Raw genomic sequence first — 13,959 nt, 5'->3', positions numbered from 1 at the left:
CAAAACATATTTTTTTCATTTTTAATATTTTCTAATTTTTTAAATTTTAATTTTATTTGAAAATTGTTACTTTTAATTTTGATTTTATTTATAAATATATTTATTATTTATTTTGTATAAAAATTATATAAATAATAATAATTGATTAAATTTTTATAATATAAAAATAATTAAAATAAAAAATATAAATTTTTTAAATAATTAAATAAAATTTTAAGTAAAAATCAATTATAAAAAATATTAATATATTTTTTAATAATATAATTGAAATTAAATATAATTATATAATAAAATTTTAAAATATGAATCATTAATGCATAGTATTTGTTTTTTGTATTAATATTAATATTATTTCAAATTTAGTTTAAATTAATAATATGTAACAAACATATTTTTGCCATAATCGCTAATCAAGTCGTAGCCGCCCTGGTAGCTAGGTTATTCCTCTTTCTCCTTCTTGCTCCCCAATTCTCTCATTTCTTTCTTTTTCTTCACCCAAAACTTTCACCTTGCTGTTCCATCATCGTTCCGACTCCCACCTTGCTGCTGCCGATTCGAATTGAAAACCAACGGTTTATGGTTTAAAGAAAAGAGAAACCGAAACTGTTGGAAAAACCCGTTTCGGTTCGATGACAGTTCCGGTATCGGAACCGCTGGTTTGAAACCGGTGAACCGGAAACTGCCGGTTCGAAATCTATTGAGCAGATTTGACAGATCTCACGGCAGGGAGACCGACTATTTCTGCAAGAAAGAAAAGCTACAAGTTCAGCCAGACACGTAAGGTGTAAGGGTGGGATTTTCATTTTCAATTTTGTACAGTAATTGTACAATGTTTCTAAGAGATAATCCGCCAAACAAACACACCCTAAAAGAGTTTTCATGCATAATGAAAATCATGACCATGTATATTGCTTAAGAGCAATATGGGATTTTATGATGCATGAAAATAAATCCGGTAAGCACGGTGTTTGAAACATTCAAGAAAGCTTAAGCAATAGCTGCTTAAACAAGCAAAATACAAAAGAGTATGAATGTGGGCAATTCTACGTACAGAATCTTGGGGCAATTGTGCCACAAGTGAGATCTCTATCGTGAAACATTAGGGACATGAAAAAAAAGGTGTTGACAAAGAAAGTCTAATGAGTGCTCCTAACAAACTCTCATTGGATGTGGTCAATCCAGTACCCTAGGTCACACTATCTAGCTTTCACAAATCCATAAAAAAAATAAGGTATAGACTTGAACCCTTTCCGAGTGGAAGACTGTGATATCCTGCGTAAGCAAATGTGCATGATAATTCTAGTGCGATTGGGAGTTTGTTGGAAATATGTGAGCATATGTGCACACATAAACAATATGCAAGAATATCATGATTAAGTATAAGGTGGCACATTACTGGTAAGCACGACGTGTCCAAGCATGATGTGGCATATTGCTAGTGAGCACGAGGTATCATTTCTTCAACATGAAGAAAGCTTAAGCATCATGTGTCCTTAAGCACGAGGTTTCCTTAAGCATGATGTCTTCCTAAGTATGAGGCGGTCTTAAGCACACGTCTCACTTTATTATTTGTGAAGAAACCTTTAAATAGGATGTGTCCTTAAGCACATGGTGGCGCAATCCTAGAAAGACACATCAAGTACGATGTGTCATGTGGAACAAGTGTTACATTGTGAACATAAACATTGAGCACGATGTGTCGTATCACATGCAAGCCAAGTGTTGCGCTATGAGCAATATACACCAGAGACGATGTGTCACGATGCATGGAAATTACGTCACAATGAACTATGCTTAGGGTTAAAATATCTTGTGTCTATAAATAGGAACACATTCCCCTTCATTCAACAAGATTCTACATATAGAAAATAAAAGAGAATTATGAGGAAGTGGTGGTAAAAACGAGTTGACACTTTGAGTGCCAAAGAAAAGTCCAAAAGAGCGTTGTTATCTAGTTCAAGTCATTGGTGTTTTTCCTTGGAGGTTCCAAGCAAGCATAGGTGGTGAACCAGCGCCTCTTTTGTTCCATCGAAGTTGATCGAGGTCCTAATTAGGAGTTCCTGATTGATCCGACTCGTCATCATCACAAAGAGCATTAAAAGCTTGGATATCAAAGATCCCTTGGTGAAAGGTAAGCAATCATTTATAATATAATTTTTATATAATAGAATTTGCCTTTATCTTATTGGCAAAATTCTTCAATAACTCCCCTGTAATTTCAAAATTAAGCGTAAAATCTCTCTATATTTTGCATGGTGTCCTCTTATACTTTCAAAAATATTGCATCAAAAGCCACTACCATTAAACCTCTATTGTGTGATGAAAAGATGATTTCATATCTATACTTTTTGCATGGTAGATAGAAGGATTTCATGCAATATATTTTAAAGTATAGCATCATATAATTTTTAAAGTAAAGTCGGGATTTACATTGAGGTTTGAAACCACGGAAGGGTTTAATGCAATATTTTTTTAAAGTATAAGGGAGCTTCATGCAATTTTTAAAGTAAAAAGAGAATTTACGTTGAGTTACAAAGCCACAAAGAAGTTTTAGACAATTTTGTCTTAAAACAAAAAAATCTATCGAAAATATTTTAAAAAGATAGAAAAGAATTTTACTAAAAAATTAAAATTTTTAAATATATATATAACTGACATAAGTCATACCATTCTCTTATATATTAAATATAAATTTTGGTTTTAGTCATTTTTTTATATTAGCCACAAGTTAATGATTTTATAGTTATTATATTTACAAATGAAATTATTTAATGAAAAGTTGTAAGAGAAATAAATAATATTTTAAAATATAAAAATTTAAATATTTTATAATTGATTTATAACATAATTTTTAAATTAGATATTATATATATTAATATTAATATATAGGTGCTCTTATTTATGTGTATATCGCAACGGTTAGAATGCTAATTAAAGTTAGTCAATTTTTATTAATTATAAGAAACACATAATAATAGTTTAGACAATATATATTATTATTGGTATCAACATAAAGTTAATATTAACATGACACAGATGCATGATACAAATTGACAGCATATAAAATAATATACATAAATAATACGGTGGAGGTTAGGGTACTGAAGAGGTTAAATGAGCACCGTGTTGATTTGAAAAATTAGCAAATTAAAATAAAGTTATTAGCAATTTATTACAAAGTAGATAAAATAGCACATTAACTTAAACAATTAGTATTTCATCACGGGATAGATAATATATGTTGTGTTGTTTTATATTATATTATTATTTGCTACTTTCTTTACAGATACTTGTTGATTCAGTTAAATTACTATTGTGTTGAAATCATAATATATATAATGAAATCAAAATATATTTTACTATATATAATTATATAATATGTTATTAAAATATATTTTATATATTATATTAATATTTGTTACTTTTCTTCATAGATATTTTTGTATTTGGTCAAATCAATAATATTGATTTGACCCAATCAACACAATTACAGGAGCAAATTATCATCGAACAAAGTATATATAATCCATTTGTCCCAATAAAAATGTCACATATTCTATTTTCATCTTATTTGGCACTTTCCTATATTTAGTAAAATTTACTAATTCAAACCGGTGGTGGTTATTGATTGATTATAGACGGCTGGATCGCGCCTAAGTTAGATCATACGGCTATTAATTCATAATGTGTATCCAGTAATTTTGAATTTACTAATTTATAATTGAATTTTACTGAAAAATGTAGAATAAGTGTTGTGTTATGTGAATATAAAGAGTACATTGGTTGTAATTTTTGTCTATTAATATTTGCTATGTTATATGTAGTTAGATGCTATATAGAAGAAAATAAAATGTGCTAAAACAATACAAATGATAAAAGGAATACCTTATAAATTGAACATATGTACAATCTAATACTTTTAAAAATAGCATATTATTAATTTAACACATATTTATATTATAAAAAGTCAAATATTACAATATAAAGAGCATAATATATTACACAACAAATGCATTAAAAATCAGGATATTATTATATTTAAAATAGCACATTATTAGTTTAACACATATTTACATTATACAAAATCAAAACTTACATTATAAAAAACATGTCCCCACACAACAAACACATTGTAAAATCAGCATATTATAATATTTAAAATAGCAAATTAGTAGTTTAGCATTAGAAAGACAAAGTTTATACAATAAAGTGCACATTTCACTATACAACAAGTACATTCTTAAATTAGTATATTGTTATGTTTAATATAACACGTTAGTGGTTTATAATATATTTATTACTTAAAGCCAAAGCTTACACTATAAAAAAACATATTTTACCACACAATAAAATGCTCAAAATTATCATATTATTAGCCCTAAAAAAGCACTTTAGTAGTATAACAAACAACACATTGTGTGTTGTCTGACAGCACACAATATTATTACAAACAATGTATTGTATATGTTAATATAATACAAATATAACACATGAACTAACCATACATGTTATAGTCTCATACAGCACACGACGGTTGATTTTAGCACATGACATACTCTTATACAACACACTTGTTATTACAAAAATAAAAAATAAAAATACATACATTTATTATACACAACATGTGCTGTATATAATAATAATAACGTGTGTTGTTTATATATATAACGTGTGCTGAGTTGAAAAATCAGTATCATGCTAATTTTTTCAATTCAACACCGTAACCATCCCCATACAATTATGCACTTTAATCATATTTTAAAATTCATAATTTATAATTTTATTTTAATTAAATTATTTAGTCATCTTAATCTTAATTTAAAATTATTTTTATTGAATAATAATTATTTGTACTAATACACTTTTTAATTAGTCACTAATTACACAATACCTAAAACTCTGTGTCTAATCTAAATAAGACAAATTAGCCAGAACGGAGGGATTATATAATTAATTTAAATTTAGCACAAGAGTTCAATTATTTTGTTCTCTTAAATGAAAATAGGACAAAAATTCACAAATTTTCAATAGTACATAGTTGAAAAAAAAAAAAAAAAGTAACCTAGATTCGACACAATTATAAAAAATATATATATAGTGAAATCATTTTTCCCTTGGTATCCAAAGTCGTTTAGTACGATATGACATTGATAAAATTATTTTTAAGTTTTGTATGTGACCATTTTTATCATTTTAAGAGTATAACTAGAGATGCATTGAATTAGTCTAATTACTAAAAAAAATTGATAGAAATGGTCTTCAGGCGTTGGAGGTGTTGACACGACAGTGTCGTGGCATGTCAGAAAATCTGTAGATGACATGCGAAGAATATTTAAGAATCATTTTAAGATCATAAATAAACTTCGTATTGGATTAGTATTATAACAAAAAAAAAATTGACTGAAATAATCCTATAGAATTGTCCACATGTCATTGACCCAATCTATGTCTGCCATGGCGTTCAAGGCCGGATTTAGCTAGGGGTAAGAGCCAAATTGAAAGATTCATGTTTGGTTCGGAAAGGGATTTTGGGGACAGCTAATGCTTGTTGGTATTTTAGTTTGATACAGTTTCATATCAAATTCTTAACTGTTGATGTGTATACCGATCAATCATAGAAGACTTTTTTTTTATTGTATAAAAATAGAAAAAAATAATTCATTTTGCTAAAGTATGCCCTCCCCAACTCAAGCTATTATTTTTGGGTTTTTTTTTTCCTCTTCTTTTCCTTCATTTTTCTCTTTCTTTCATTTTCTTCAACGCAATAATATTGTGTCAAGAGGGATAAAAAATACGGACAATTTGAAATAAATACCCATCTCTATTTTCAACTAATATTCAGTCCCTACACATATTTGGCCGACACTGCACTCCTCCATTTTTAAAAGATCTTGGCATTAACTCCCTACCTATATATCTTTTCCCATATTACCCTCATCTTCCCCAAAATCTATATTCTTATTTCTATTTTTGGACTCTTTGTTAGGTCATTTTTTCGCGCGAAGAACCAATTATGTATACCGTGGCATGGAGGAATTTGTGATCAGTGACAGATTTTTGATAGATTCCAAATCTAAATTCCAATCTTTAGGTGTGATAATTTTGTTGGTTATTTACGATGGTGTTGTTAGTGTTCGCAACCAATTCGGTAAGTATTTCACTATTGTTTTGGTGATTGTTGCTAGGTTCTATATTATGATTGCAGTAATTGCTAATTGAGTTTCATTATGACCTTTCGTTGTGACAGTATATGGAAAATATTTTGTGGGTGGCCGTGATGAGGAAGACACTGGTAAAGGAAAGTTTTGATTCCAAATTCAAATTCAAATTTTTAGGTTTATTTCGCGCGAGGAAGACACTGGTACAGGGAAAATTTGATTCCGAGTTCTCTTGCTGTGACAATTTTTTTGGTTGATTACGGTGGTATTGTTAGGGCTTGCAATTGATTTCGGTAAATATTCACTATTATTTTGATCATATTTTTCTTGTTTGAGATTATGATTACAGTAGTTGCTAACTGGGTTTCATTATGATATTTCCTTAAGATAGTATGTATCGGAAAAAGACGTTGGAGGGGGGGGGAGAGGGGTCTGTTGCGATTTTCTACTAGTATGCGCATGCATTTGTTGGGGTACTTTTTTCCGGTGTAGTATACATATATTTATTAATTTTATACCTTTGTTGTTTGATATTGTGTGCTATATTTGTTTGAAAATACTCTGGTTTTGTTGGTATATAGTATGACTATTCATCTATGAACTTTGATATTTATTTCATGTACTTGTATATTAGATAATGTTAAAATCACGTTGTTATGCAATGGTGTTTGCCAAAAATAATAAAAACTGGAAATAGTTTTGCTGGAGGTTAAGGTCTGTTTTTCATATTGGTGACGGAATTTAAAAGAATTCTTTTTTTTTTTTTTATAGACACTTGGGATTTCTAGAGTCCATCTCCATTGTATTTTTCGGAGCCCACCACTAGACACTTGGGATTTCTAGAGTCCATCTCCGTTGTATTTTTTAGAGCCCACCACGCATATTGTCTTTGAAACCTAGTGGACAACTTTTGCACTCGAGTATGTATAGAATATACGTGTCATGTATTATGTTATGTACAATAAGATAATTATATTTCATATATAATACAGAGATATCAAATGCACAATAAATAAAAAAAATGATAGAAGTTTATTTTCAACAAAGCCGGCTATGCCCCTTACAAAAGAATTTTGAGTAGGATATAACATATATTGTGGAGGCCATGCAACTTAATATAACTCCATTGCTCAATCACAGCTCTAGTCTTGAGCAATTTCTTTATTCCAAGAGACTCGTTGGAGGATAATAAATATCAATATAGCTGAATTATGAAATAGTTAGGAGGGCTCAACAAGGTTATTGCCTTTTGTCCAACTAAGCAGGAAAAATAAAAGATAGTTTGAACCATAGCAGGTGAAAATAATCTAAAAAAATATGTTCATTGTGGTCATTTAGGACACAACTGACAAAGTTGCAAAGAGGCTCTATCGTAAGTATTTTGGGCTTGTCGTCTCGCAGTTGGAATTTCCTTTCATTTTTTAAAGATTGTATATTGAATATAAATCTGTATGTGAGACCACGATTGAATGATTTGGAAATTAAATTGTATTCCCCTGTATATTACCGGACGTACATAATTACTATGTCGGGGTCCGTATCATTCCAAATTAATTCTTCTAAAGTAGAAAATAAGTTATGTGGATTCACAACGAAAATACGTTACAAGTTATTATAGTTATATAAAATATGACCATGAGTAATAAATATTAACAACGATAGTACATTGCATATGATATATTTTTTAAAATTCTACGTAATACTTGAGGTTTTATGTCCCCTAAATACTCATTATAATATAACATGACCTATTGTGTACTTTCATTGTTTATCTTAAATTACATTAACATAAACTGCATTTGTTTATGCGGTTTTTGCGACGAGATTATTATTAATATGAGTATGTTGTGACGTTCAGAGAGTATATTCATTAATACCAGAGATATACATATTCAAATAAGAGGGTACGTCTTTGTGTGTGAAAGTATTTATATTTGTATATAGCTATGATTACTGTAAATATAGGCATTTAAGTATCTTCTAGAATTTGTCATTGATTGGTGTAGGATCAAATAGCAACGAGTTGATTACATCACAACCATTTTATTAGAAGCTTGTGTGCATCAACAGATACTTATAAAACGACCTATGAGATTTCCTATCCATGTATTGAAGGGTGAGTGAGAATATCACTTATGATAGATATGTATAACATTTCATGTGGTGAGCCGTAGTAAGAGATATTTTAAAATTAATGCATAACTAATGATGTATGATATTTTGTATTGTAATTGTCCGTACAAGTATTTTTTAGAATAGGAAAAATATCCCAACAAGAATAAATATGTCAAAAGGTATAAAAAATAAATATTACGGATGAGACATATTGAACTTTTCCACAATGTACGAAATATATCTGTCATTTATATGTATATGTGAACCATAGTTATTGATGTATACAATGTATCCATCAATGCTTTCAGAATAATTTGACGAGTACATTTATTCTCAATATATGTTAAATATGCATAAAGTTACTTAAAAAATATATTTCTCAATATGAGTATTCAATCAATTCAGAAGTGTGTAAGTTAGTAAAATGATGGAATAAATATCATAATTGCGGCTGTGTGCCTTCTGCTTAGAGGTTTGTCGAAACCCAGCTATGAATTTTTGCAAACCGAAGTATATTAATTACTTATATGAGTACCTATTTTCTTCCGGTACATCTTATCATTTTATCTCAGTGTAGAAATTATGAACAGGGGTATGTATTAGAAATTTTGGATTAAATATCAAGTATACATACGTATATATTACCAAAATAAAAGTATATATAGGCAACCTTTTAAAATATCATACGTTAAATTAGATTCTATGGTGATCAATAAAATATCTGGCAAAATATAGTATTAACGGCTAAGTACCCAATGTTAGAACCACATGGTACAAATCCAAGCTATTCTTCAATTCATCCATAACAAAACACATACAAATCGTATTAACCAGCCCCTCTAGGGTCCTCTGATAAAATATTTGCAACAATTTTTGTCTTATAAGCCTTGACAACATCGATAGCATTGTCAATCTCACCACGGATAGCATCATCTAATAACAGGTCAGTCACTGGTTCAGACGTTAGGTATACCAATCAATTTTTCCATACAGTAACCCTGCAATTGACAATCTGTTAGAGTGTTTGACATTTTCGAAAACTATACATATATGAAACACATGCTAGCACATGTCGTACATTGAAATTCGCAATAAAAATGCATGTCGTTTTCGTCTCCTCTTTAAAAATCCATTATCTATCACAATATTAATTAGAGCATCGTACAACTCCCAGTTGAAGGATTAACAACAATGGTATGTTCATCTCATATTTTATCCTCATTAAGCAACAGTTACACAATATGTTAACGAAACATATATTGTATACCTAGTCATATCATCTTATTTATAGAATATTTTCAGCTAAACCGAAGGTATATGGAAAAAGGATAGGTGTACCTTAGAGCAGAAGTAATGAATTCTACAGAATAATGAAGGTACATAGCAAGAATAACAAAGTTATATACAAATATTTCACTAACCTTGATTGTTTGTTTATCCTTCTTGCTCTTGTCTTTCCTCCATCTTTCTGCTCTCCTCACATTTCAATCATTTTACTACAAATATAAACCTACAAAAATGCAAATGAAAGCACTTCTATACACAACAAGATTATTTACAATTATAAATACATCAGAATAACTCATAATCAATTTGATGGTGCAATACATTGTAAAGTGAAATAATGTGGAATCGAGGCTTGTACAAACTCAGCCAAGACACAAATAAAATAGATTTGAGCACACCACAAACTCAAAAAATTGATTCTACAAAAATATAAATTTTAACTTATTTTTTCGAACTCTACTTTAGGGAGGAAGACGTTTTCGATATTTTGAGCGGGATCGAAGTTTTCGTCGGTGAGAGGAGACTTCCAGCGACGGTGAAGCTTTCTTCGGAGAGGCTCGACAATTATTTCATCGGGTGCCTTGGTGGCAAAAGGCAGTGTGGGAGCGGAAGTATTTTGAAGAAATAAATCTATCAACAACATGGAATAATGGATTTTATTAGGATTTTATTTTGTTTTTTCAAAAATTTCTGTAACTAATTTCAGTATATAAATAAAAAATTGTCACATTGCTCTAACATTTTATATGTACAGCAAGATAAATTTAAGGTATGTAATTAAATAATGCAGGTTTATATAAAAATAACAAAAATATATACAACATTTGTTTTATTATATTGTAATTTCAAGGGTAAAATTGGTATTTAAAAAGTGTAAATTAAAACAAAAAAATAGATAATGCATTGTTTTGTCACAATAAAAAGAGACTGAACTTAAATCAAAATGCCTTTAAAAAATAATGGTGTTGTATAGTAAACTGGCATCTTGCTTCCCAAAAATTGGATGTTGATTCCGTAATTGGCGACGTTGCCATGTCAGCAATTCCGATGTTAGAGGACCGTTTCTGTCAATTTAGAGTCTAGTTATGGTCCTAAGAAGATATGTGTAATCACATGCAAAATAAATAAATAAACTAAATTAAACTATTTCAATAATTACTATATTATTTTTATTTAATCTTGTCTGTTGAATTAAGACAGAAAATCTAAGCCTTCATATTTAATTATCACAGTAACGATACTCTCGTAGTCTCCGTACGCTTATTGCCGTGGAGTACTCTCTGCCTCTGCTTATTTAATTACCTAAAATAAAAATAACCACGGATCCAACACATGGATCCATCCCGTTTAAAGCAATTACAAAATGTATTATTATGATTCCAATATCTCCCAACCATCCAAAAATCCTCCAAACAGGGAAAATCACTCTTCCCACGTCCATCCTAACCTCTATATATTTATTCCCTCCTATCTCTAACCCTAACAGCAACAACCAAGCCAAACCAATTCAACTTTCTTTCTAATTATCCCAAAATGGCCTCCAAAATCTACCTCCTTTCCTCCTCCCTCCTTCTCCTTGTCGTCCTCGTCGCCAGCGACGGCAGCCCTTCAGCCGCCCCCTCCCCCGCCCCTTCGGCCAGTCCAACGGCAGCAGCCTCACCCACGGCCGGCTCTGCGCCGTCGGGCTCTCCCACGGCGAGTTCCCCCACGTCGAGTTCGGCTGCCACGCCCTCTTCCAGCACGTCTCCCTCGCCATCGGAACCTGCCAGCGGAGTCGACGACGATGTATCACCTGCCGCAGAATCGGGACCTTCTGCTGCACCGGCAGACGCTCCAGCGGCAGACACTCCGGCGGCCGATGGAGCAGCGGCCAGCGACTCTCATAGCGCCGGGACAGCAATCCACGTTGGCCTCGCCTCTGCTGTCGCTGCAGTTTTAGCCCTTGTTTCTCTTGCCTGAAGATTTTGAATCTCTGGCGCTGCCCAGACATTGGAAGGATTTGTTCGCAGCTACGTTTTATTTATTTATATTTTTTATTGTTTGTTTCTCAGTTTTGTATCTCCCAACCGCCAGCCATACGTTGTTTATATATATATATATATATATATATATAGAAACACATTATGTTTCTTCATTTGTAGCACGACAAAGAATTTATTTTTCGAGTGAAATTAAATATTTATAATTACATCCCATCGATAAAGCTTGAAATTGATAACTAAGAATGTACACGGTTTTTAGATTTATGTGTTTTTCATATCCTCCAAGAAACTGAATGAACAAAGAAGTTAATAAAAGAGCAATGTATGGATGTATTTAATTACTTTAATAGATTGAGCCATTTTGTTAGCAATTTACACCATTTTACATAACAATGAGAAGTTATTGTTTTATTATTTTTATATGTTTAGTATTATTGTTTTTTAAATATTTTTAAAATTATATCTCAATAAAATACATATAATATAATATCATTTTATAAATAATAGAATTTTATATAATACAAATAAATTAAAAAAAATATTAATTTATAATAACTTAAAACTAATTTTATAAAAAATAAGAAATTTTAAATATATAGTATATTAATATTTGTTTATAGATGAAACAAATTGAAATAAAGATATTTTAAGTTGGGCCTAGTGTAAGAATTAGAAATTTAATTAAATTGATTTATATTTGTTAAATATATTTAAAATAAATAAAAAATATAAAAAGTCATTTTTTATGAGAAAAAAAAAAAGATCATTTACTGCAGGATGAATGAATTATATTAATTTTTAATAGATTATATAATTATGAAAATAATTAAGATCATGTTTAGCTTCTTTTTTTTAAAAAAAAAAAAATATAAGTTAATAAACGTTTTGTATAATTAATATTATTGAGATAATTAATCGCATTCAATAAATAATTATTCTTGATTACTATATTATTTCTAAACGAGGGACTCTAACCAATTAAAGTAGTGGAACAACTAGAGTGAATCAAATAGTACTATTCAACTTTGGTTAGGGTATGGTGTTGAACTATAAATTTAGCATCGTCGTGATGAATGAAGTCGAACCATTAGATGATAGATAATAAATATTAACAACATCGATTTCACCATATGAATTTTAATTAATTATTACAAATATAGAAAATATATGATTATATAAAATAATTTTCATTTATTGTGGGAATTATTTCACAAATACATAAAGAGAAAAATTATTATATCAAAATCATCCAATTGAAGAATTTTTTTTTTTTTTAAAAAAAAACCTACAATTATGCAACCTATAGATGGATCGAATTGAAGAAGAATATGACTAGGGATAGTATACCGTACCATACTGAATTTATTGAATCATACCGAATTGATCGATATATTAAAAAACATACCGGTACCATACCCAAACTTTTGGTACACCGAATTTCGGTAAGATTTCCGTATACCGAAAGTTTCGGTACAGTACCGATATATACCAATTGTACCGAAATTTTGAAATTTTGGTAGGATACCGGTATATACTGTTTAGTTCGGTATACCGAAAATTTTAGTATGATACCGGTATATGCCGATTGTACCGAAAATTTGAAATTTCGGTACAATATCAGTATATACTGTTTATACCAAAATTTTCTTGTAAATACAGAAGCACAAAATCTTAAAACATGATTAGTAGACATACAACAGAAGAATAATTAGATAATACAACAACAACATTGTACTTTAAAACACAATTAACAATCGATCAAACAAGGGTAATTATCTAACTAACATACACAAATCAGTAGCAGCAAGCCAACAACAAACATTATCTAAAAGCAAAATCAGTTTATAACAGACAACAAACAATATATATATATATTGCCTTAAAAACAGCTGCACACAACACTATACCTTAAAACACAATTAAGAAGCATTCAAAGATAATGAATAAAGAAGCAAAACAACATCAACGGTAAACACACATCCTCTTAAAACATAATTAGTTTGCGCCACATAGCAACATTCACAATACACATTTTGTCTTTAAAAAGAATTAGCAACCACTCTATTCCATAATCCATACTACGATTCCGGCTCCGGTTGTTTCAATTGATCCAAACTACTTCCTTTCTATCATAGTCACCGCCCACACGGCCATACCTATCAACAATATTGAAGTTTTTTTATACCAAATATTAAAACATTTCAATAAGTTTAATACATAAAAATTTCAAAACTTACAAATTTATTAGAGAGACAATTTTTTTTTTTTTTGTAGTTGGGATATGATCTTGAATATCTTTTGCACCTGTAAAAAGATATAAAATTTATTAATGTATTTTAAAAATATAAATAATATAAAATTAAATTTATTTAAACATAATAATAATACTAATAATTAAATCCCTTAATCACCTCAAT

At 29.8% G+C, this 13,959-nt stretch overlaps 1 protein-coding gene and 1 long non-coding RNA gene across 2 annotated transcripts; both read left to right on the top strand.

The window, feature by feature from the left end:
* The first annotated feature begins 1,874 nt into the window (after positions 1-1,874).
* LOC127241085 (uncharacterized) lies at positions 1,875-6,748 on the top strand. The gene is made up of 3 exons (XR_007836453.1): positions 1,875-2,131; positions 5,987-6,148; positions 6,248-6,748. It is a non-coding gene; the product is annotated as an uncharacterized LOC127241085 (long non-coding RNA).
* A 4,314-nt stretch (positions 6,749-11,062) lies between these two features.
* LOC127241093 (uncharacterized) lies at positions 11,063-11,747 on the top strand. Its single transcript, XM_051259982.1, has one exon. It carries the CDS (start codon positions 11,094-11,096, stop codon positions 11,517-11,519), a length of 426 nt encoding a protein of 141 aa, XP_051115939.1. The 5' UTR covers positions 11,063-11,093; the 3' UTR covers positions 11,520-11,747.
* Positions 11,748-13,959: the final 2,212 nt, after the last annotated feature.

This window comes from Andrographis paniculata, unplaced genomic scaffold (assembly GCF_009805555.1).
Source record: "Andrographis paniculata isolate CXL003 unplaced genomic scaffold, ASM980555v1 Contig80END, whole genome shotgun sequence".
Lineage (NCBI taxonomy): Eukaryota > Viridiplantae > Streptophyta > Magnoliopsida > Lamiales > Acanthaceae > Andrographis > Andrographis paniculata.
The sequence above is the reverse complement of the archived record's forward strand: the minus strand, read 5'-3'. Positions and strand labels throughout refer to the sequence as shown.